Source organism: Perna viridis, chromosome 4 (genome assembly GCF_037379345.1).
Source record: "Perna viridis isolate PV_CMFRI_1.1 ecotype Kerala chromosome 4, ASM3737934v1, whole genome shotgun sequence".
Classification (NCBI taxonomy): Eukaryota; Metazoa; Mollusca; class Bivalvia; order Mytilida; family Mytilidae; genus Perna; species Perna viridis.
The window spans coordinates 22115726-22142261 of record NC_142448.1 but is presented as its reverse complement, the minus strand read 5'-3'; the positions used below and the strand labels follow the sequence as shown (position 1 = coordinate 22142261).

The 26536-nt window shown below is 31.9% G+C and overlaps 1 protein-coding gene across 1 annotated transcript; it reads left to right on the top strand.

Annotated features, from left to right (window-relative positions):
- Positions 1-26536, top strand: LOC148619329 (aconitate hydratase, mitochondrial-like). Its single transcript, XM_088579092.1, has 20 exons — positions 1-59; positions 5194-5259; positions 5537-5616; positions 6140-6206; positions 9753-9824; positions 10883-11002; positions 11764-11856; positions 12102-12260; positions 13266-13416; positions 14594-14698; positions 16233-16324; positions 18002-18107; positions 18750-18907; positions 19728-19986; positions 20555-20760; positions 22711-22808; positions 23307-23400; positions 23758-23890; positions 24315-24436; positions 25833-26536. The coding sequence occupies exons 1-20, from the start codon at positions 27-29 to the stop codon at positions 25965-25967; spliced, it is 2349 nt and encodes a 782-aa protein (XP_088435218.1). The 5' UTR covers positions 1-26; the 3' UTR covers positions 25968-26536.

The window sequence follows — 26536 nt, the reverse complement described above, 5'->3', positions numbered from 1 at the left end:
ACAGGACGTTTGACTTGATAAAGAATATGGCTCACGTCTTTCGTCAAGCCTCCAAAAGGGTAATTTCAATGTCAAAACTAATGAATGCAATTTAGAAAAAAAGAAACGATTTTTTTGTAGTCTGCCATGAATGTCAATTTGATTCTGCAGTGTATTATTTTCACCCAAGACCCTCTTTCGTGTAAATTTGATTTATGTTTTCCAGCAACTTGCGTGAACAGTCCAATCAGGGGAGGGTAGAAAACTTTTTACAGAAGGCCTATTTAAGCAAAAGAACCACTCAGTGGAATCACTGAACCCAAGATATCATTTAATAGACCATTTGATTAAAATCCAGTCTTGTTTTGGTGGTATCCGTTTTGACACCCCCCTCAAAAAAAAATTCATGTCAAGAGTGAAAATATGAATAAGAATTAATATGGACTGAATAAAAAAGAATTTGGTTGTTTACTTTCTTGCCTTCTATGTAAAATTTTCAGTACCCATGATTTAACAGGTTAAGATCAATAGATTTCTGACCTATAAAAGAATGTCTCTCCTGTAATTTTCACCTGCACGAAATATCTGATTAACCAATTTTAAGGATAGCACATACCTACTTCCAAGAATGGCTATAAGGAATATAATTATGAAAATGTAACGTAGAGTGTACACAAAATGTCCATTCAAACATGCACAAACATTCAGTATTAACGTTCTGTACATGTATTCAGGTGTCTTTTTGACTTGATTAGTACATTATTGTGTTGGTCATTACTTTCACATGTACAAGTATACAATGTCCTTAAGAGTAGAACTCTCAACCTGTTCGGTGAAAGTAAGACTATATTATCTGAATTATCTAGGAAATCATGGAAAACACAGACAGATCGCAGAACAGTTTACTGATAATGGCTGATTCAAAACAGTACAAAGATAACGTTGTGGCAATGTAACGTAACAATGAATGTACAAAAGTGTGTGACAGAATTTCCTGGAAAACATAGATCAGGGATTGAATTTCAAATTTTTTTCCACTAGCTAAATTTAGCTAGTACAGAAAATTTACAATCGCATAATTTCAAGTTTTTTTGGTTATTTCTGGACTTTATCTATATGACATATAGAATTCCACTAGCAAATTTTAGCAAGTGGAAATAATTTCTACTAGCAAAATTGAATTTCAACTTGCATTTAGCAAGTATTTCCCCTTAAATTCGATCACTGTAGATACTACATTCCTCCTTAATTTTAACAAAAGTATAAAACTGTGAAATGAAATAAATGAAAATTAAATATAACTTAGTGTTTGTTGTATATGACCTGGCAGCCCATGAAAGTCTCTAAAATACTAGTTCATGAATTTCAATTTATAAATCTTCTTTCAACATCTTTACACGTTGTATTCTCATGACGTTCTTTTCTGCTGTCACAAGTTATTCACTTAAGTAATATTCGACTCTTTGTATTTTCATATTTTGTTCTGCACTTATCATTCTATTTCTGTCTGGTGATTTATGTTTGTAATGTTTGCTTGTATATCTCTTGTGTGGAATTGTATACAACGGTGCCTGTGGTTTCTCTATGTGAACATTAGTTGTTGAAGATTTGACTTTCGTGTCCTTTATTTGCTTTTGTTTATTGTATTCATTCACTGGTATTATAGCATTAGATGATCTTAAGTGGTTACGCTTTCCGAACAATCCATCTGATTTAATTTGTAGCATCTCTAATTCTATCAGTGTTGACTTGCTGCTCAAAGGTACTGATTGGATCTTCCCTTTAACTAAAACAAAACGCTCTACACTTCCTTGTGTCTGATTCCTCACTAAAGTTTTAAATTCTCCTTCCACTCTCATGAATCCATTTAATGTACTTAATTTTACACTACTTTTCTGCAATACCGGATTGCTGCATGTTCTCTGTTGAAACTGAGCAAATTGATATTTGTCCATTAAATTTACATTGGATTCACTATCCAGCTCTATCATCATGTCTATATCATCTATTCTAACTTGAACAGTTCTATCCGCATCTCTACTGTTCACATCATTAATTTTATGCACTTTCTTCAGATGCTTGACGGTTTCAAAGAAATTGTCCTCATCACTATCCATGGATGAATAATTTGTTTCGCTGTATGTTTTCTGACATTTTTTTAATATCTCGGTGCTTCTTTCCTTCTCTGCACATGGATGTGAAATGATTTGATTGTCCACAGTTTCTACTGTCTTTTCCATACCAGTGATTGGGATTGCCATGTGCCATAGTGGCATTTCCTCTTAGAATGACACATTGAGTAACTAATGTGTCATGTCATGTGCACGCATTAAGTTTTTATCATTGATGTTGGAGTGTTGTCCACTACTTGTGACAGTAAAAAAGGCATGAATGTGTCTTTTAACAGTGTTTTTATTAGCTGCAGTCGGATGTTTTTATCATCACGTTTTCAGGGGGATTTGAAGACCGGGGAATGAAACAGTACTTTATCGATTTTTTAGATTACATATTCTTGATTGCTTACGCGTTTGAAAGAAGAATAAACATTGTTTTAAAGAATCAAAATAATTTGATAATATCAAAAAAGCGTGGACTGGCGGTCCCATTTGAAATTGAAAATGCCACCAAAGATATTTGTAAGATCGACCCAAAACAGAAGAAATTATCTTTTGCAAAGCCTAAAAAATATTAGTAATGGTAATAACCAGAGTTGTTGTAGAAACTTAACTTGGCAGCTGGACACGGTTATGAACCCCTTCTTGAAAATATTGATAATGGTGGAGACATATTATCTGGTTCTGAAGCACCCAAAAAAAATCCAAAATCTGATTGCTGCTATTCCAAATTTTGTCCCATGTTTTTTTTAGAATGGCCCATTGAATTGAAGGGTAAGGGGGCCATAGTCCCATTGTCAAAACTTTAATCCCAATCACTGCCATACGCAGGACATCTACTTCCATGGTGAAATCCACAATTATAACATATCGTTAACATTTCATCTGTTTTACTCTCCGATCTAACTTGTTTCCAATTTTTGCTCTTTACTTTGAACACTTCATTTGATTCTGTTCTCATTTCTTTCATCTGTGTCCTGAATTTGCATTGCTTCATCAATAAATCGGACTAAGTCCCAGCCTTTACTTATTGTTTTTCTAATTAACTCGCGGTTCTCTATGCTCTGAATACATTGTTCAAGTATACGTTATTCTGTTGTATCTCCGAATTCACAGTCTTGTGCTCTCTCTCTGAGTCTTGACACATAACATCCAAGTGTTTCAGCTATCTCCAGTTTCATCTTTGAAAAAAACGTATCTCGAGTGATGCTTACTTTTTTTTTTCAGAAGAAAGTACTTGTTCAGCTTGTTTCTCAGTACATGATATTCTTCAATTTCTTCTGCTGGTTCATTTTTTAGACTATTTTCCAAACGTGCAATTTCATTTCCTCCATAAATTAGTAATGCATCTTTCTTATCTTCAGCCCATGTTATTCTAAAGTATCGAAACTCAAATTCTATAGATTCTAGCCAGTCCTCCCATTGTTTTCCTGTCGATAATGGGTCACTACCTTGAATAAATGGCTCAGTTCTCAAGTTCCTCATTTCTGTAACTACTGTAATTCTTTGCGGGTCGCAGTGATCCATTTTCGTTGTTCTGGTTTTTATCTATATCTCTCCTGATTTGATTCCGGTTTTAACATTCATTTAACGACTTCCTCCCATCAAATATTCTAGTTTCTCATCAAGTTTTTCATCCTTGTCACCAGTAAAACATCTAGGAAAATCATGGAAAACACAGACAGATCACAGAACAGTTTACTGATAATGGCTGACTCAAAACAATGCAAAGATAACGTCGTGGCCACATAACGTAATGATAAATGTACAAAAGTATGTGACAGAATTTCCCAGAAAACATGGATACTGCATTATCCATTTATTATTCATTTTGGATTGTGAATAACCATAGAAACAAGAGAAAGATTCTAACCAGCTTATTGTGTGGGATTTTCGTGCTGTGTAAATTATTTTCCATATGTTTTTCCGTGTCCAAAGAGTTTCAAAGTTTAATTTTTCAAATTGAAGTTTTTGTACTTTATATTGTTTGATCTCTAGTACTCATTTACATTTTTTTGGTGTACAACACAAAGTCAATTTTAGATAGCATTTCTTTTAGTCTTTTTATGACATTCAAACAAAATAAAAATTGAAACTTCACTGCAGACTACTTTAATCTAGACACCAATGATAAGGAGACGTTTTAGTAAATTGTGTTTGATAAATAACTATATTGACATTTTTGTTTATGTAATCTATTACAAAAACTTCTTTCAAAGACAAATAGGAGAAGTGATCATTTTTGTCCATTTTTTTCATGCAAGTTCAAAATTGTTCTTGACATCTTCAATTTAAGCTCCTAAAGCAACATTTTCCTACAAGATGTACAGTCAAACTTCACTCGCTCAAACACCCGGGATTTCTCGAACACAATTCAAAGTACCAAAATTTTCTCCTTTATAACCAATATAAATAACCTTGGATTTCTCAAACTTCAATTTCTCAAACACTTGAACTGACTAGTCAGTCCGTTCAGTAATAAATAACCATCACCAACTCGAATTTGTCACTCATATTGTCAGCTTGGGTAATAAAAGGTGTGAAAAACTGAAACCTTATTATTAATTAGTGTCATTTTAGTTAATCACTGGTAATATTTAAGTCATCACTAATTAGGTAGTTTTAATCTTAACATAACACGATTGAAGTTCAAGAATGTTCCGAAGTCGATATGATGAAAGCATGAACTAAATCGGATGAAAACTAATTATTGACCAAGGAACTCGATCTCTGAATGTTTTTAAAAACGAACACAGCATTTTTAATGTTCACAAACCAACATAATCTTCCGAAAATGTATAAAAAAGATCCATGAACTAACGCAACTTCGTAGGAAGTAAGCAATATCTAACGATAAAGACAAACTCGGGCCAGCAACAAAAAAAAATCCAGAAATATACGAACTTCAATTTCTTGAACTCCTGATAATTCAAACACATTTCAATGGTCCCTTGGAGTTCGAGCTACCGAGGTTTGACTGTATAAGAAAAATCTAAAAGTTACTAAATTGTTCTACATTCTATGTAGTTGCTACAGATGCATTTAATTTCAGTAAATTGGTTGCAGTGAGGTTGAACTTTTACTGTTGTCTTTTTTGTAGGGCCTTGTTGGCCTCCAAGGGCAGTATCGCCTTTTCCATGTATCACAATGTGCACCAGCAGCCCAGGTCAGTAGAATATAGAACATTTCTTATATTAATTTCAAGTTTTTGCGTCCTTAAATTTTCCCAGAATTCAATAAACATTAGTACAGTTAATTGTTATTCAATGTTTAGACGTTTGAATTTACTACATGTATTTCCTTTCAAGGCTTTCATATTTTCCTTTTTATTATTTAAAATAAACGATTTTATGATATACATGTAACTTCAGTTTATATATGATATACATGTAACTTCAGTTTATATTTTTGTATTTATAAATCTTAAAATTTCCTGCTCTTAGGTTGCCATGAGTAAATTTGACTCGGACAAGTATATTGACTATGACAAACTTGAATTTAACCTGAAAACAGTTAAACAAAGGTAAGCCTTCATAAATATACATGTAGAGCACAGTATCTGTATGTCTATGTCGACAAGTCTATCAGATTTAAGGAGGTAGACTTAGGGTAATCTTACAAATCATTGGAACATTTGTATTCAACTTTTTACATCAATCTCATGTAAGCATCAAAGTAACATGGACTGATTTCATGCTGATTCAAAGGAAAGCTTGAAAGGCTTTATTGAAATTGAATATGATACAAACATATCACTGATTTCAAGAGTAATGTCCCTTACCTTAGGTCTACCTCCTTAAAGTGTCTGTATTCAATAAGCTTTTACCAAACTATTATGATGAATCCACAACAAAAAAAACTTACAATAGATATAAATATGAATATTTGAAAATCTAGAAAACAGTGAGGAACCCACTCAAATAACATCTTTTGGAATACATATATGTAGATGGTTTAAATAAATAAAATACTTTATAATAAATAATGATAGTTAAATGTGATACCCAAATGTCAAATTGAATTATGTTTGGTTTTTGATTTTTTAGATATAATAGACCTTTTACTTTGTCAGAGAAAATATTATACAGTCACATTGATAATCCAAATACACAGGTAAGTTTTGTATAATTTGATATGATTTTAGGCCTATGATGGACATTCTTTGATTACGGTGCACCACCATGTTGCTGTGGGCGAAGTATCATTCAGTGAGGAGAATGTGTCTGACTTTCTTCTGGGAAAGCTTAATACATTTGTACTCGGCCAATAATTTCCTAATTATTATTAAATAATTGAATAAATACAAAATTGTTTCCATCGACTTATTAAATTCATAGTTCTGGTCCTACATTCTATATCAGGGTTCTCCCCAGGATTTTCAGATAGGGCTGTATTCAGCGTGCATGACAAGACGTTAATATGTCTTGTGTCGAAATGTGCCACTTTGTATTTAATGTATTATAATATATAAAGATTGATCAGTGTATTAAAAATGCACATTGCTGTTTATATTTACATGAATTATTTGTAGGTAAATATTTTACCTTTTTTCTTCTTTTGCAGTAATTATAACTTTAATACCATTTTTTATTTTTCCTTTTTAAATTAACGGAAAAATTTAAGATATTCTTTCAAATTGTGATAAGTAATTCTTCATAAATATTTTCTCTAATTCATACACACCCTGTGTTCTTCAAATTTTTGCTGACAGCAGACCCTTGGAAATTACAGTTTTTCATTTGTTTTGGGGTCTCAATTATGGCAAGCCAGAGTGGACAAAAATGAGCATTTTTAATATTACAAAATCATTTTCTAATATTGAAAAATCGTAACTGAATTCGACAAATCCATTTTTTAATATCAGTAAATCAATTTCTGATGTTTAAAAATTGTTTTTTAATGTTAGAAATTCAATTGAATTTTTAATATTAAAAAAGTGTTTTGTGATATTAGAAATCTAATTTGTAATATTAGAAAATGAATTTGTAATATTAAAAAATATTAGAAAATGAATTTGTAATATTAGAAAACAAATTTTTTTTTTCACATTAGAAAAAGTGATTTTTTAATATTACAAATTCATTTTCTAATATTACAAATTCAATTTTTAATGTTACAAAAGGCGTGATATTTTATAATATTACTAAATCAGGAATTTGTAATATTAGAAAGTGAATTTTTAATATTACAAAATGAATCTCTAATATTAAAAAATCTTTTTTAATATTAAAAAAATGATTTTGTAATATTAAAAATTCATTTTCTAATATTACAAAATATTGATTTTTGTCCACTTTGGCTTGCCATACTAAATGGCTCATTTGAATGTGATTTTCATTTGATTAAGAGCAATCTTTACGAAACTCTTTTTCTAGTCTTAGTAACTTTCAGTATGTGTATATATTTAGAATATTATCTATACTCAGCGTTACATAAATAAGATACTGTTAAAATTTGAATAAAAATATTTTCTACGACTTTATTGACACCTACCGTCGTTTAAAATGTCTTAAATGACTTGCTCATTCGTTTAGCCAAACAGCTTCTCCCTAAACATTGAATCGTTAAATTCCGGTCAGATTTTAATTTTCGGTGCCAATATTTAGGTCTCAGTATCATATTAATTTTCCCATAGACTTCTATAGTGAAATGCATATTTTTAGGATTTTTTAAAAAATATGTAAATTGATTCAGTAAAACTTTCACTTATGTAGCATTTCTAAGGACATGTGAAAAAATAATTTCCCGCAAAGAAAATAGGGTGATTCCACGAAGATCGGACAGAAAAGTAGTCTTGAACTATAAATTGCCATTTTCCCTACTTTCACTTCCATTTTGCACTCACCAAACCAACCTTTTCAGTGGAGCATTTTTATGTTATTATGTTAGATTTTCTTTTAAAAAAAGTTCTTCATCTTACAGTGTGATGTTTGCTCTATTTTATAAGTCATTGTTCATATCTTTTGACAAAACATTAGTTTGTAGAGAGGCAAAAAGTAAATGCACTATATTTTTACAGCATCTATGTTTTGACGTACACCCGGTCAGGGATATGCAATACGATACTGGTACCTTTACATTGTAAAAAGTCGGCCATGTTTACAGTGATCGGGTTGCTAGGAGATGTTGTTTACGTTTAAATGGTTTGTCCAAAAACCGAAGAACCCAGAATGCATTTCGGCGTTATTTCGGATATCTCAGATTTATTTTACGCGAACAATGTACAATACCGAGGAGTTGATCAAGCAGACAATTGTCACGGGAGTTCGACGGGAACTTACGAACTTCGTTTGTAAACAAATCGTCCCATAGAAGCCAACATGGCGGATATTAGTATGGGATTTTCCCCGTAAGGATTTGTTACACATGATTTAAGCTAATAAGTGACTCGTTGGTACTAAAACGTCATGCATATATGCGAACTATCTTCACATTAAATAAAAGAGAGACAACTCTAGCGGTAAGTCCCGACGGTGTAAAAAGTAGAGCTTCAATTCAAAAATGTGTTGTATGTGACGTTGAGTATAATCAGGTACGTGTTAAAGACTACTCTGGTCTTAATAATCATGTTTCCAAAAATTTCAGGAAGTACATGTAGTGTGGAGTTGACCTAGTTATATCAGGAAAAAACATAAATATTATTCTTGTTATTTAAAGTTGGCACACTAGTTGTTTAGATAAGTTTTTAAATGTTATGTTTATATGTAGTTTATTCATAACAAAAACCCCATATCATGATTTACAAAAAAAAATTTTCCCACACCTGTTGTACTATTTTTAGACTTGGGGGATTTTACGATCTATTTCTTAACTAATTTTCCCACCAAAAAACGTGCTCTTGATACACAACAACATGGCAATGTAAACAAAAGACGGCCATTTCCTTTTTCTTTTCTGATTTCAAAGTGTTTTGGAAGTTTCTGATGGAATGCATATTGTTTGGGAATTTAACATGTTCTTTTATAAGGTAAATCAGCTTTTTAATGTTGAAAACATCATATGATTTTGCAATTATTCAACTTCGCATTTATAAATAGCCATGTGCTTTTGGCCAGGGTTGAGTGAATTTTTACCATAGTCAGTTTTGATTGGCTCAGTATCAGATATTAATATCTGATTGACACCTTAATTAAAATTAATTTGTGACCAGGTTGGGTTACTGATGAAGAATCTGGTCGGCAATGTCATAGGCTTCAGACACCTGTGCGGTAACGCTGGTAATCAACTGACCATAGCGTGTTTACTGCTAATTACCTTGTAGGATGCCTTAAATGACCCTGGGGCACATACTTTCCTGTCATAATTGATTTTTAATCCTCAAATTTAAATTTATAGGACAGCGCTGTTAGCAAGGTAGCACAGTACTGATCTCGATAGCAATGTCAAGCACAGCGCTTTATGGGCCTGGGGAGAACACTGTACATATATAGGATGTCGCTGACACTCAATCCACATTAAAAATATGATATTTGTATATTATGTGGAATTCACATAAGCATTTCATTAACACATTTATGATATTGCAATATTTGATGTCTATATACAACTTTAAGGGTAAATTTGACTGTTTTAGGGATTTTTTTAAAACTAATTTTTATGCTAAATCTAAAATAATATACATGTAGGATATTCTAAACCAGTGTTAATGTTCCATTACAGGATGTAGAGAGGGGACAGAGTTACCTTAATCTAAGACCTGACAGAGTTGCTATGCAGGATGCCACTGCTCAGGTATATCTGATCAGCTATAGTTAAAACAGGTTGTAAGAGAGCTTTAGTTAAATTGTTCCTAACCTATATTTTCATTTCTTTCATTTTCCAATTAATCTGGTAGAGAAGAAGAAAGGATTTGGCTTTCTGTCTTGTCTTGGTTAGTTTGGTTTTCATAGCATAACTTCAATACACCTATATTGATTTAAAACTTAAATGAGCAAATACATTAGGGATAAGGTCAATAGGTCAAATTGCATATTCTTTATAGAAAAGAATAGTATAAAATAGGTTTCCAGAACTTCACTAAGCCTTCCTTGCTTTATAGAAACTTTTACACTGAAGACTTTGTTAATAATGAAGACACTTATAGATTTCAAGGTCAGTGGTCCAAGATCACAAGCTAAATAAAATAAAAAATATTCATGAGAAAATAAGTTATTGGAAAATGTCAGTTCATATGTAGGAATAGGGTAGCAGGCTTATTCTGTTGGTTATTTGCTGGTTCAAATGAGACCTGTAGCACTGCGCTTAAAGTACTTCCATTCAATGAGTGGGTGGTTATTGGAACCACCAAATCTAGTCTGTCTGTTTGAATTTCATCACTATAATATGACACCAAATGGCAAGATTGATTTTGTATGTGTGACTTACTTTGATTGGGGCATATATTGTTAACAATTTTGTACCAACTTCCTGTATGAGTGGGATTATACCTACATGAAGCACAGTACAGCATGCAAAATTATAAATTGATGTGTGTTAGTTGATATTTTACAATTTCTTGAGCCCTTTGAAAGGCCCAAGAAGTCTTTGCTGTTTGATGAAAAACAAAACAGTGCCCTCTTGTTTTTTATTTGTATGGTACATTTATATGACTGCTTAGGTTGTTGTCTAATGCACATTCCCACCAAATCTTGGAATTTTTTTTTCTAAACAATTATTTTAGATGGTTCATGATTGATGTTATATGATTGCTGTTGCAATGAGAAATGTTAGGATACATCTAGTACTATGTTAGTTTGTGGTTTATTGTCAGAAACAATATGATGCAATGTGAATTCAATTTGATGTTACAGATGGCTATGCTTCAATTTATATCCAGTGGTTTACTTAAGGTGGCAGTACCATCAACCATTCATTGTGATCATTTGATTGAGGCCCAAGTTGGAGGTGAAAAGGACTTGGCAAGAGCAAAGGTAACATACAACTTTGATGACTCTAATGACTGTTTGTATTATTTTTTTAAAAATAGTTTACACTGTTTTCAGATCTTGTGCTGATACGTACCCATACCCATTAATCACAAGAAAACAAAGTAAGATATTTTTTATGGTGGTCTACTGGTGACATTTGCTGTCACTGTCAATAACAGTTTTTCAAAACTGTTTCCTCTGAAACTACTGAACTTATTACAACCAAACTTGGTATGAATGTTCTTTGGGTTATTCTGCATAAAACTGATGTGTAGATTTCTGATCCTTAGAAAGACATGGGTGCCCTTACTAAAAATAGAAGATAAGGGTTAGACAGTAGTTTTTTGCATATTATATCTCCAAAACTGTTAGGTTTAGCCAAATTCTTTCAATTGCTGAAATAATCTTTATTATAAGGCTTACAAAAGTCTCCACAGGATCAAAGTTGTCAGATCTTACCTTGTAAGAGTTGTTGCACTTAAAAGGTGAAATAAGTCTTTTGGAGTCAAAACTGTAGGACAACTCCTTGTTAAATTTATTGCCCTTGAAAGGCAAAATTTAACAAGGTGAGGGATTCAGGCTCCTGGGAGCCTCTTGTTATTGTTTTTTTTTGGCTATTTTTAACCTTGACTTTCATAAATCTTGTGATAATCTTAAAAAAAACTGATGTGGGAATTTTTTATCTGTTGAACAACATGGCCACCGTTGCTAAAATTAGAACATAGGGGATTTGAAAGCTTGTTAAATATTATGTATAATTTCAGGATATAAATAAAGAAGTTTATGATTTCCTTGCCTCGGCCAGTGCTAAATATGGAGTTGGGTTTTGGAAGCCAGGCAGTGGAATCATCCATCAGGTATGAAATAGGAAAAAAATGAAACATAATTTATTTGTTTCTTACTTTGTTGATAGTGTTTGATAATTACAGTTTTCCCTAGAGTATATCATTGAAAAGTACAGATAGTCCTTGAATTTTACATCATATTTGTATTTTAAAGCAATATACTTCTGTTATATTCAAATTCTATCAATTGGGACAGTATAGAAAGTGGGATTTTTCTGGATTCAAAAGAATTTTATTATTTGTTTCTTCCATTGTAGATAGTTTTAGAAAATTACGGTTTCCCTGGAGTTTTATTGATAGGTACAGACAGTCACACACCAAATGGTGGAGGACTTGGTGGTCTCTGTATTGGTGTAGGAGGAGCTGATGCTGTTGATGTCATGGCTGGGTTACCATGGGAACTTAAATGTCCAAAGGTTTGTCAAAAGAATGAAAATTGTTTGAGAGTCAACAGTGTATTCAACTTGCATAACTTATTCATTAAAATATGATACATGTACTTACCATATTTTTCGGACTATAAGTTGATGTGGAGTATAAGTTGAATTGCCTAATTTTGACCAAAATCGATGAAAAAAAACATAGATAAGTCAAGGGTCCGAGTTGAGCGGTTAATTTTCAACAGCATATTATTCCTGCAATATTAGTTAGTATAAGATCTCTGAATTAAGAAAATATCTGTATTTTTGATAAAGGGTACTTTGTCCTTGAGTTCAATTATTTTTTATTAAATGGCATGACAATGGTTCTGAAGCCATAGATCATCAGGAGTACGAAATCGTAAACATGTAAAATGTGGGCAGCCATGTGTGAAATAAGCAGGAAATTCGTTTGATGAATTGGTCATAATTACGAGCGATAATTAGTAAACAATATTACCTGGTGTCACAAGATACAATAAAAAATAATGGTTACCTGCAAATTTGGTTGCAATTAGCCATTTAGATAACACCATAATTGAATTATAATTTGAACCACGTGCAAATGTGTTACGACATACCGTAAATGGGTACAAATTTGCATATTAAAGGACCAATAACTCCAAAACACTCGATAATGTTTTCCGAGTTAAGAAGAAGAGTTTTGTTAACTATATATTTTAATGATTTCAACGTTTCAGAGTTTTTATTAACATCATTGTATTTATTCTTAAAGGACAGCAGCAATGATCAATAATATTTGAATTCAATTGCCAGTTTGACTGTTTGGGTGACGGCTTTCATTGATTGCAGTTACCAAAAATTTTGAATTCAAGCAATCAAAAGTGAACTAAACAAATCTTAATGAAATGCATTGTGGATGAACATTTTTCTTGAAAAATCCTCAGATAAGTTGAAGTGGACAATAAGTCAAGGCTGACACTTTGCTGAAAAAAAAGTATTGACTTATAGTCATATATATATATATAAATTTCTTCACAGGTAATTGGTGTAAAGCTCACTGGAAAACTGAGTGGCTGGACATCTCCTAAAGATATCATATTAAAGGTAGCTGGAATTCTCACAGTTAAAGGTGGAACTGGTGCTATTGTGGAATATTTTGGCCCAGGAGTTGATTCTATCTCTTGTACAGGTAACCAGGCATGATTTATTCTACTTCAAAAGAAGACTGATTTTTCATAAAACCTAAAACCAACTACTTCAAGTACAATATGAATTGTCTATTTAATACAAATCAATATGTCTGAGAACTAATCATTAATACAGATATAATGAGGAAAATTTGATTTAATACTGAATTTTTACTTCTGGGTGGAAAATGGAGATGTATTAAGAAAAAAGGTGCCTTGTAGTGGTAAAAGAAATTCTGGAACAGACTTACGGTTTCTAAATTTATCAGATGATGATGACAACAAATAAATTGGAAATCGACAACAATGTCGGACAGAAATGCAGAAAAAGGAAAGATGTGATTAACATTCTTGCTAGTAATATACTTGGGTATGAAGATTTGGCAGAACAAAGCATTTTCCATGCTTAAGCATGAGCATGATAAGTTGGTGATACTGGTAGATAAACTGACAATGGTCAGTAGTTAACCATTTATGAACTGACTGAATGTTCTGAAACCACTACATAAAGATTTAGGAATGTCTTCTAATATGGCAATTACAATAGTCAATAGTAGCTATGAAATAGACCAACCTTTTTTCAGGATCCTATGCACCCACTATTATGTTATAAATTTAAACATTTATAGTGGAAAAAGAACAAATTTTCACAAACATGACAGTTCTTAAGAGCTCTGAAATCATTTGTGAAACATTTCAGTGACAGGTCCAGAGAATCATCTTAGGGGCCACAGGAAACAAAAAAATTCATGATGACCAAATTTTAATGCATGCATTTATACACTAAAGTAAGCCATTTTCATAACTTTTGCAAATTGATAAGGGGGACTGCCCCCTCCCCCCACCTTGTACCCACCTACGCATTTTGTTGTTCAAGTTATTAATATTTTTGTTGTTGACAACTTGTGTTTTGATTCTTATTTTTATGTTTTGCTTTCTTAATAAGCACCCCATCAATGGTCTGCCAGTGTATCTAGTCTGTATAATTATAGACTGCAGCTGAGGACAGTATACACTTCAGACCAATATAAACACTGCAGTTAACAGGTGTGGTGAGACTTAGATATGTCTACATCATGTATTATACTGCTTACAGTCACCAAATTATCAATTATAAAGCTTGCTGATAGATTATGAATCTTATTTAATTGATGTGATCATATGCATTTTATATTCCAGGTATGGGAACCATTTGTAACATGGGTGCTGAAATAGGAGCAACTACATCAGTATTCCCATACAATCATAGAATGCAAGACTATCTGAACTCCACTGGCAGATCAGGTTTGTTTTAAGTTAGGTTAATAGTGGAAAATTCTTTTGCGTAGAAGTAACCAGAGCTGAGTAATTAAAATCATTTGTGCAAAAATACATGTATTGATTATTATTCAGTATAACTGAACTTAGTAGATGCTGATATCCAGTTAACGATACGTCTATTTTTAATGGTGTAACGATTCTACTCTGCCATGATCTGATGCATATCATGATTCTTGGCTGATGATCTGATTTGTATTGCGATGCTTACAGACCTGACTTGTTCGTGTTATTTTAGTTCCATTTCAGCAAATTATGAAAAAATTTTGTTTGCCTAGCCTTTATCACTAACAGTTTAAACAAATCTAAAGTGCTCAACACAGCAGATAAATTGGTTTGTGATTAAGAAACAAAATAATTAGCTGTCATTACTCTGTTTTTGACTTCCGTTTAGCTAATGGAGGAATTGTATCTCTATATCGAGATATATATATCTATATATAAGTGAATTGGTCTTCATCACCACAACAAAGTCAGCTGTTCCATAAAATATGTGTGATATGGTAGAATCCACATCAAGCTTTGTATATTGTCTTTAGAAAAAAAATAGGAGTCTTATCAATTTAAGGTTATACCATAGGTCAGTTGTAAAATTCACTTAGTTATTTTAGTTTCAAATAATATTGATACACTCCAGCGGTAACATATACTGTTACAAGGGGTAGACATCACAAAGGAGAACAAATAAACACAGTACTGACAACAAATAATTAGCCAAGTTGCAGTGTGCAAGTAAGATCCCTATTGGTTTGGGGGAAATTTTGTTTACGGTCTTGGTCACAGCGGCCAAAAAACTTTGAACTTTTTTCTTAAAATTGAGGTTTCCATATGATAACTAAAAATGTTTACATCTGAATAAAAAAACTCAATACCTTAAAGTTTACCTCTGATTCAAACCAAACGTAAGGATGTTGTTACATGCCAGATAAGCGAGATACCTCCAGGTCAAGTATGCCAAAAATATAATTTACATTTTTGTATAAAAATTAGGATTCCAGATTTTAACTTAAAAAGTTCACGTCTGATTGAATGCAACTCTTTGATACTGTTATATACCAGCTAAATGAGGACATTATTGTTTTTTTGGGGGAATTTTGTTTACAGTCAAGGTCAAAGCTTGTCAAAAAGCTTCATTATTTTTCTGTAAAAATTCAATTTCTGGACAATAACTCAAAATGTTTGCAACCAATTCAAATGGAACTTTGGGATATTGTTACGTACCAGGTGAGTTGATTTAAAATATCTGAAATATTTCTTTCTGTAAAATGGATGAATGTGCACCTTATTGCATTTGGCTTTTTTTTTTTTAATATTCATTACATAAGTGACTGACCTGTGAAAAGAATCCAGATTTGACCTTGTGTATGCTGGTCATGTGCTGTTGAATAGAAGGGGATGCCACTGCTGTTTTGCATTTCACAATATATCTGTATATTAACACTTAGAAAATCAATGCTCTCTTTAGTTGCTCATGCTGATAATTTAATTACTATTATTTCAGGCATTGCAGATTTAGCTAACAATTACAAAGGCTTATTATCAGCTGATGAAGGTTGTAAATATGATGAACTGATTGAAATAAACCTTAGTGAGGTAACTTAAGTAATATAAAAAAAAATCATACCTAATATTTTTAGTAGATAGCTTTTCCTAGTTTTTCCCAAAGATGACCTTGAATGGAGATACTTCAGATTTATTTAAAACACTTTATATGGATTCTGTAGGGAACTTTGACTATTCTGCAAACTACAGTCAAACTTCACTCGCTTAAACTGGGATGGCTTGAACACCCAGGATTTCTCGAACACAATTCAAAGTACCACAATTTTCTCCTATATAATCAACATAAATAACCTTGGATTTCTCTAACTTTGATTTCTCAAACACTTGAACCGACTAGTCCGTCGGTTCGGTAATAAATCTTAGAGAATAACCCTCACTAACTCAAATTCGTCAGCAATTTTGTCAGCTTGGGTAATAAAATGAGTGAAAAACTGAAACCCTATCATTAATCAGTGTCATTTTAGTTACTTATAGGTAAAATTTTAAGTCATCACTAATTAGGTAGTTTTGATTTTTAACATAACACTGATTGTAGTTCGAGAATGTTCCGAAGTCGGTATGATAAAAACATGAGAGAAAATCGGATGAAACAAATTAGTGACCAAGGAACACGAACTCTGAATGTTTTTAAAAGCAAACACAGCATTTTTATTGTCCACAAATCAACATAATCTTCCGAAAGCGAACAAAAAAGATCTAAGAACTAACAAAACTTCTTAGGAAGTAGGCAATTTCTAACGATAAAGTCGAACTCGGACCGGCACGGAAAAAAATCCGGAAATATACAAACTTCAATTTCTCGAACCCCCAATAACTCAAACACATTTCAATGGACCCTTGGAGTTCAAGCTACCAAGGTTTGACTGTATCAAAACACTGGTGTATAGAATTTCGTATAAATTGTAAAAGGAACAGATAACTGACATTCTTTCATATTTTAAAAAGAAAATTATGAGTCACGAAACTCTTTTTCTTGTAATATTAAAAAAAAATCAGTGAAATTTTCTTTCTATAGAACATTTTTCTATCAGTTATCTCCCCTTGAAAGAATTTTCCTGTCAATTATCTCCTCTTGAAAGGGTTTTTTTTTTACATTGAATGTTAGTAATTTTACCATACAAATTTTTATGTTAAAAACTCTTTTAAAATGATGTAAACTTAATGTCTTTTTCATTACTTGAAACACTATTAGTTAATTGATATGTAAATGTTTGAGTGATGAGGCAAGATGTCAGGAAAGAATGCTCTGTGTAGTAGGTATTATCTACCTTTGAATGAATACAGGAGGCTTTTTGTGGTGTTATGTTATGAACGGAATTGAAAAACATCATTTTATGTTAAGGGAAGATTTGTTTCATCTTACTTGTACAAGATATATTGATAAATCTTACTTGTACAAGATATATTGATAAACATGTAACTGGGAAACCTGAAATAGTATAAATTCATATTATCACATTGATGCTTGGTTTTTGGGGCCTGCTGTCACCTTTTCTATTAAATTACCCACAGGTTCAAAATTTATGGGAAAAGTTGTAGAAAGAATGAAGATAGATTTGTAACTTCAAATGATAATTTGGGAAACATTGACTTTTTTATATTTATATTTATATTTATTACACTTTATTATTAGAACATATCTCTCCAACAACCAAATAAATATTTCATATTGCTGTAGACTACTAAGGTATTATATTTGAATTGCAGTTAGAGCCACATGTGAATGGCCCCTTCACTCCAGATTTAGCAAATCCCATTTCAAAACTTGGACAGACTGCTAAAGAGAAAGGCTGGCCCTTAGATATTAGGGTTGGTAAGTAAAACATATTTGTCCCTGCCACAATGAGGAAGGGAACATAGAAATACTGCGGAGTGTCCGGCACACGTGACTTAGTATGTACAATTCCTCGGAAACCACTGCACAGGTTTTGTTTATTTTGCAGCATTGTTAGTCACAAACATGTAGTTAATCATATTACACTGCATTTTATTCTATAAATTTTACAGTAGTTATTGGGCTTTTGTCCTTCAACTTTATTTTACAATGGCAGGGGAGGTATGGCCACACCTTGCAATCTTGTTACAGTAAAAATTATTTACAGTTTTGATGCTGGTATTTCCTGTATCTGATTTGGTAATGTAGTTTTTTGCTGGTAATGTTTTCAGATATCTTTTATTTATATTTAATGAATGAATGATTAAATCTCGATATCTACTTCTAATGCTATAAATTGTGTATATCTGCCAGCAAGCAGCTAAGTGAGCCAGGGGTTAGTTGATACACATACAAACTAATTTAAATTAGATCTCACACTTGCTCCATTTTACGCCCCAATAATAAACGGGGAGCAAGTGAAGGAACTAATTTTAATTAGATTGATAAACATATACTGTTTTTCTTAATAACTTATTCATACACTGTTTGTAGATTTGAAATGTGGGTGTTATTTTACAGGATTGATTGGAAGTTGCACCAATAGTAGTTATGAAGACATGAGTAGGTCAGCTAGTATTGCTAAACAAGCTGTCGGCAGAGGTATTAAAGCAAAGGCAGCATTCACTGTAACTCCTGGATCAGAACAGATTAGGGCTACAATTGAAAGAGATGGACAGGTAAGAAAGTAAAAAATTCAGCCTCGCATGCATTTAGAAAGTAAGAGATAATACCTTGTAAGTGATGCTGTCAAACTTAGAATGTGCATGAATTGAAGGCATGACAGTATGAGGGACACAAACTTTTTAAATTGTTGACATAAAGTAAATATTTTTGTCCCTCACGACACATCGTGAGGGGATATGGAAATGCTAGGCGTCTATCCGTCTGTTTGCGTTTTCCACACATGAAGAGTTACAGACTAAGGTAGACTTTGGTTACAGGTGAATGATTTTTACGGAAGTTATAACCCTTGGACTTAGACAATTTCAGTGAATTTACAGTTATCTGCACTTTTTTTTGGAATGCTTTTACCAGTTGATTTTATATTGTGTATGTAGTCTTACTATGAGAAGTTACAGATTAAGTTCGACTTAAGTTACGGTTGATTGATATTTATGGAAGTTATGGCCCTTGGACCTAAAAAATTTCAGTGAATTTACAGTTATCTGCACTTTTTTTTGGAATGCTTTTACCAGTTGATTTTATATTTTGTATGTAGTCTTACTACAAGAAGTTAGATTAAGTTCGACGTTAGGGTTGAATGATTTTTTCAGAAGTTACAGCCCTTGGACTTAGAAAGTTTCTGTGAATTAAAAGTTTTCCACACTTCTTTTTTTATGCTGGGGACATTGGATTACTGTTCTTTTCTGTTAAATACAAAGTTTAAAAGCTGGCAGATGAATTTTATTTTGATTACTCAAGAAAATTGTTATTCAACATGTCTGTAGTCCAGTATTGTTCTAATTCTTGTTCAGGAAAACTTCATATTTATTATAGGCTCAGGCATTGAGAGAGATTGGTGGAGTTGTATTAGCCAATGCATGTGGTCCCTGCATTGGTCAATGGGATAGACAGGATGTAAAGAAAGGAGATAAGAATACCATTGTCACATCATACAACAGGAACTTCACTGGTCGTAATGATGCTAATCCTGCCACTCATGCATTTGTAGCTTCACCAGAACTGGTTACAGCTTTAGCTATAGCTGGCGATTTAGGATTCAATCCAGAGACTGACTCTCTTACTGCTGCAGATGGTAAAAATATACTATGATACTTTTTCATAACTAAAATGATTGTGAAAGCTATCGGAAGATACTTTTTAGTTTTTAGGTATTCTATGACTATCCATTTGTACATTTATTTATTTGTATATTTTTTATATCCAGTAATGATTTATAAATTGAATTGTTGATAGTGTGGTTGCATATTTTTTAAATAATCACAATTTGTTTTATGGTGGTTGAGCATGGTGCTATCAGCATCATCTGTCAACACTTAAGTTTCCTGCCATAACTTGAGTAACAGTTGATGAACCTTGAGTTCATTATACCAGCTGGTTTCCTTCTAAAAAGGAAGGTTAAGATTAAATTGGGGGCAATGATCTGGTCTTACACAAAAAACAATAAAGGGATAAAAAAGATAAAAAAATATGTTATGATTAGAATATTACAAGTGATTACAAGTGGAATTTAGATCATGTTATGTCTATACATGTCCTAATTTTTCAGTGTTCCACCTCTTCTACCAAGCATTTTATTTTTAAGATTGATCTAGTAATTGTATTGGTATCCATGTTTGTCATTATTTTTTGTATAACTTCAGGTAGCAAATTTAAGCTTGATAGTCCATATGGAGATGAATTGCCAGCCAAGGGCTTTGATCCTGGAGAAGATACCTTCCAGCCTCCACCAGCTGATGGATCTAGTCTGAAAGTTAATGTAGATGAAAACAGCCAAAGATTACAGCTTCTCAGCCCATTCAAAAAGTGGGATGGAGGAGACATCAATGATGCTCTTGTACTTATGAAGGTAAAAATAAAATGTTTTTTTTTCTAAGATTGTTTTCTCTGTCATGGTTGAAGATCAAAGTACTCTTAGGCATTCACAACTGATACATTCAGGAATGAAACTACTGTAGAAGCATTGTTGTGTTAGTGATATTAGTTTTTAATTTTAATTTTTGTAAATTCAAATCATGAATACATTTCCCTGAAGATAATGATATGCAGATAATTTTTATGTAAGTAATATGTTTAGGGTTTTGTACTTTTGAAATCTATTTTTTATACCCCTGCAAACAAAGTCTGTCTGTCTGTAACTATTTTATAAACAGCTTGTAGCATTGTAATGGAAGTTTTTGTGGTGTACTATAACCACATGGAGATGTGCATACTGTCAGAAATTTAAGTTTGTCAAAAATATGTACAGTTTTTTTTCAATATGGAAAAAAATGTACAAAGCACTGGAGGAATTCAGGGACAGAAAATTGAGTATGCAGAGGGATTTCATTAAAACGAAAAAAAAACAAACTTTTTTTTACATTTGTCTTCTGTTTTAATAAAACAATTGCACTGAGAGACTACATTACCTTTAAAAAAGTGGCGAATGTTTTTTAAATCTAGAAAATACATTAAAAACTAGTAATTTGTCATGAATTGGAAGACAATCAAACCTGTCTTTTTTCACTTTGAATTCCTTTATTATTCTGTGTTTTAAAAACTATTTATAAAACTTCAATAATTATGGTTGGTGAAATTGTCTTCAGAAAAAATAGAAGACAACAAATTTTGTTTTTAATTGAATTTTCTCAGTTGTTTTACAAGCTCTCTTGCATATAACCTCACAAACCTTCATAGCTTTGATTTTCCCAACAATTATCTCCCCTTCATTTATCTACTTCCTGTTGAGAATAAAAGCAAACCCACAAGATTTTTACACTCTTAAATCAGGAATTGTTTACATTCATTTTAATTAAATGTGTTATGATTTTATCATCTCAAGCCAGTATTTACTTGTTTCCCAAACTACCAAAGCCCTTAAACATGATTTCATTGAAGTGGTGAAATTTTATGCAACCGTGTTCCTTTAATCTTCTCTTTTTGCTTTGTCAAGTTGTTGAATGAACAAATAAAAGCAGGCATTGTCCGTAAATTATTTTAAAAAGTAGATGTTACAATTTTGCACTTAAAAATAATTATTGGAAAACTGAAATTCCAATTATATATTTTTTTTCTCCTAGCTGGAAGATCCGTTAACCAACAAATTAAAAAAAACTGTGGCCTTACATTAGTATTTTGAATTTGGTTTTTTTTTTCACAAGTAACCATGTTACGAGAACAGATGAGTGTTAGTAGTTACACTTTTGTTTTTTAAAACTGATTAAATTGAAAAATACAGAATTTATTTTGGTTGGCTGAAGATGAGATTTTGAATTTTCACATTTCTTTAAGGGATGTCTATTACATTTTGATTGTTTACATTATTATTCCTCAAGAAAATCCCTGTATAGTAGTAGTCCTTTATTGTTTTATCGGTCACTTTTCTTTTTAAAGTGTGACAGGCAAACATTATTCTCACCACTGTTTAAAAATTATTTAAAAAAGAATAAGGTCTTTACTGTAAATATGTATGCCCTACTCAAGGAAGTTGGGATGGGTATAATGTTTTAAATGTTTTTATTTTAATGAGAAATGAAAAGACATTAAATGAATTTCCTGTGTACCGGTAAGTGGGTATGTCTCCCATGAAGACTTATTTTTGGGATATAAAAAAAATAATATTGTCCAGTCAAGTTATATTTTATCTTTTATTCACTTTGCTTGAAAAACAATAATGGTCCAATAAGAATTCTGGCTTCAGTATCAATTCAATTATTTCAAAATTTGACATGTTTTACATTTATATTGAAAAACCACTTGAAGCTTTAAATTAACTTAATATTGGATGTTATCAAACTTTAAACAAGTACTTTATATGTAGGTGAAAGGAAAATGTACAACAGACCATATCAGTGCTGCTGGACAGTGGCTGAAATACAGAGGCCATCTGGATAACATATCTAATAATTTCATGATTGGGTAAGAAGATGTTAAGATTTTCAAGTATTATACATGATAAGTGGGCATGCCACATTATTACTTTAAACATCAGAAAAATTGTTTCTGAAGCACATACAAGTATGCAATATAATTTTTTTTAAATAAATCCAGTTCAGATGTTTCAACTGTCAAATGGTACAATAATGACTATTAACACCATGGTCATACCACACTAATGTTTTAGTTGTCAGTGTTACAATAACTGCAGACTGTTAACACCATGGTCATACCACACTAATGTTTTAGTTGTCAGTGTTACAATAACTGCAGACTGTTAACACCATGGTCATACCACACTAATGTTTTGAATTATTCTATGACAACAATCTCCAAGTTGTTTTTATTGTCATTTAAATGCATGTGTCAATGTTACTTAAAAGATGTTATTATAACTTGATGGTAAAGTGTTTCTGAATTGTTTACTGTTAAAAAATAAACAGAAGGAAGCAATATTCTATATTGACTTTAATTTTTCAGAGCCACAAATATAGAAAATGGTGAGATGAATAACATAAAGAACCAACTATCAGGTGGTTTTGGAGCTGTTCCTGCCACCGCCAGAGACTACAAGGTACAATGTAGATGTATAAAAATGAAAGACTTCTATTTACTAGAAAAGGCCATGGGTGTTTGTATATTTGTTTTTGAATTAGTAGAAAAGATGGTACAAACATGTTGTTGAAGATCAATGTTTTCGAGAGAATATGGCCTAATTTGATTGCCACAAAACCAGGTTCAGTTTCCAAAAAACTTCATTTAAAATCAATCATTGAAAGATGGCACCAAATTAGGTTATGGCTTTGAAATATGGGTGTTATCAAGTGAAAAATAGAAGAATTTTTTGTTGCCAAAAAGAATAATGGATTTGAATTTATATTCATGTTTTTCTTGTGGAATACATAGTTTTACATTTAATTTTACAATATAGGCAAAAAATCTTCCATGGGTTGTAATTGGTGATGAAAATTATGGTGAAGGAAGTAGTAGAGAGCATGCAGCCCTTGAACCCAGACATTTAGGAGGTCGTGCTATTATTGTCAAAAGTTTTGCTAGAATTCATGGTATGTTGGCCTCAAGTTTGTGTGAAATTTATCTTGTCAATTTTAAATGTAGATATTCATGAGCATAATTTATTCACACTTCATGTATATCATACAAACATTACAAAGTTCACATTTAATACAATATACATGTATTCTGACAGTTCACATCATTTCTTTTTATTCATCAATAGTACAATTCAAGCATATCTCCCTCCTCAAATCACTATGAATGTCAAGTACAGGAAAACAATGTTAATAGTTATAGCATGAATACAGACGTACAGGCAGTCACAATATCAACACTGTTTTATTATTCTTAATTCATTGTTTAACTACTTTGTAAGAAAGTATTAATTTTTTAATAGCATGTTTGAGCCATTCAATTTTTGTCAAAAATCAATTGATGTGTTTTTAAATACTTTTTAATTTCATTTTGTTTAAGAAACCAACTTGAAGAAGCAGGGAATGTTACCACTGACATTTGCTAACACATCTGACTATGATAAAATCCTACCAACAGACAGAATCTCTTTACTAGGACTTAAAGATTTTGCTCCAGGAAAGGTAATACAGTCGACTCCACTTAATCGCATATCGCTTAATTGCATATTTCGGTTATTAGCATAATTTTCTCCTGCACAAAACCATTTCCTATTATTCTATTAGGGAAAAAATCGCTTATTTGCATATGCCTTGGAGGTGCATTTCGGTTTATTGCATAGAGAATTTTGCCTCGTTCAGGTAAAGACAGGTTTTTCCAAATTCTATTTTAAGCCTTCGGGTCATAAATATGTCAATCATATTTATTGTTGTAAAAACTAGATTATCATCAATCAGGAGGTGTTAATAATGGATTAAAAAATCATGGACATAAAAGACAATATAAATGATTTCTAATTACATTAAAATAAACAAGCACCTAGGTGAACAATGACTTCTGACGACATGCCGAACATCACCTTAGGATGCGGCTTGAGGTTCGGCTTGGGGTATTTTTTGTCCCTATTTAAATTCTTCCGACTGCAAATGATTATCAATGTAATTTTAATTTTCTTTAATGAGCTGAACAGTTTTGAGTGAGCTTGGGTTACTAGGCATAAATATCATACGAAAATTAAAAGTCATTCATTCAGTACAATGTCTAATGAAATTCAACTACCCTAAGGTGCCCCATACTATCCACCCTTCATAGGAATATATCGAGGTCAATGACGCGTATAATACACAAGTATCAGTGTACAATGAACAGAGGAATAAAAACACACAGACCATTTCAAAAGCCCAAAAACTGCAAACATTGATGAATATTACACTGAATCCTGCCTGAAATATGAAATATGGGATTTGTTTTCGTAGAAAGGTCAGGAAATTACTTGACTATTTATAGATGAGAAACACGTGGTTTTACTTATAAATACACACTGCGTAAAGAAGGTCAGTAAACAAGACAAACAATATATATTATTATTTATTGATAAAAGAACAATACAATGAGAAGGTCTATAACAATCAAATACCAGATCAGAAATGTTGAACAGTGATATCCCTGGTTGATCCACAGTATCGTCGTCTTACCTGAACTCGCACTTCCGGTAAAATCGTAATTTCGGTTATAAGAATAGCCCGGTTATTTGCATAATTTTTACTGGCAAATAGGCTATGCAATTAAGCGGAATCTACTGTATTTAAGTTGTTGATTGAGAGAAACATACAAATAGCTTTCTATCTTTGTACTGCTTTTTTTTTAAAAATCCCTAAACCTGGTAACATGCTCAGAATACAGTCATGTATTTTGATTTTCTTTATTTTATAGCTACAAATGTACAAGTTAATAGTGGTAAAGGATCATTTGACATGTCCAAGTTTCATAGTGTTAAGTGAATTTACCCCTTTCAAGACAGCATTTGCCAAAAAATTCATGAGGTACCTATTATTGAAATTTCTCTTTTTTTTTTTTCAGCCAATTACATGTGAAATTAAACATGCTGACGGAAGTGTAGACTCTATACAATTAAACCATTCGTTTAATGCTGGACAGATAGAATGGTTTAAAGCTGGTAGTGCTCTCAATAGAATGAAAGAGATGAATCGATAAACACTGTGATAGATCTTTTTAAATTTGTTAATACATGTACAAATAAAAGTGGTATGGACACAATATTCAAGATTTTGTTAAAAGTATGGAACAATTTACTACATATACACAAGTGCCAAGTTTAATTTTTATTTTCCTTGAATACCTCAGTTCTTTAATGTTTGTACAAACTAAGTTAATTTTTTCCTTAAAGGTCATACCACATTGTGTATATTTGTCTTTTAATCAATGGAATACTGTTAAAATAATAATGTTGAAGAAGTTATACATTCACATTTTTTTCAATACTGCTTTTTTATTGAATAAGAAACTGTAGGAAAATAGAGATATTATTTATGGCTTTTGATTTGTCTCAATCCTAATACTAACCTGTTTCATACAAGTATTCTAATTATTGTATGTATGAACCCCTCCCACCTCAATTACCAGTAGCATTATATCGTGAAGTAGTTCTGATCAATTTATATGATTTAAAATGTGTGATGTAGTGTTTTCATTTAGTTATGTGAGCAGATTTCTGAGTATTATTTATGTGACCAAAATATTCTAAAATAAACAAAAAAATCTTA

Excerpts from the sequence above, each read along its gene's own strand:
- LOC148619329 (XM_088579092.1), top strand. The coding sequence starts at position 27 with ATGGCTCACGTCTTTCGTCAAGCCTCCAAAAGG. Across the intron at positions 11,857-12,101 it reads GCAGTGGAATCATCCATCAG|ATAGTTTTAGAAAATTACGG; the intron begins GTATGAAATAGG and ends CTTCCATTGTAG. Across the intron at positions 18,108-18,749 it reads GCCCTTAGATATTAGGGTTG|GATTGATTGGAAGTTGCACC; the intron begins GTAAGTAAAACA and ends GTTATTTTACAG.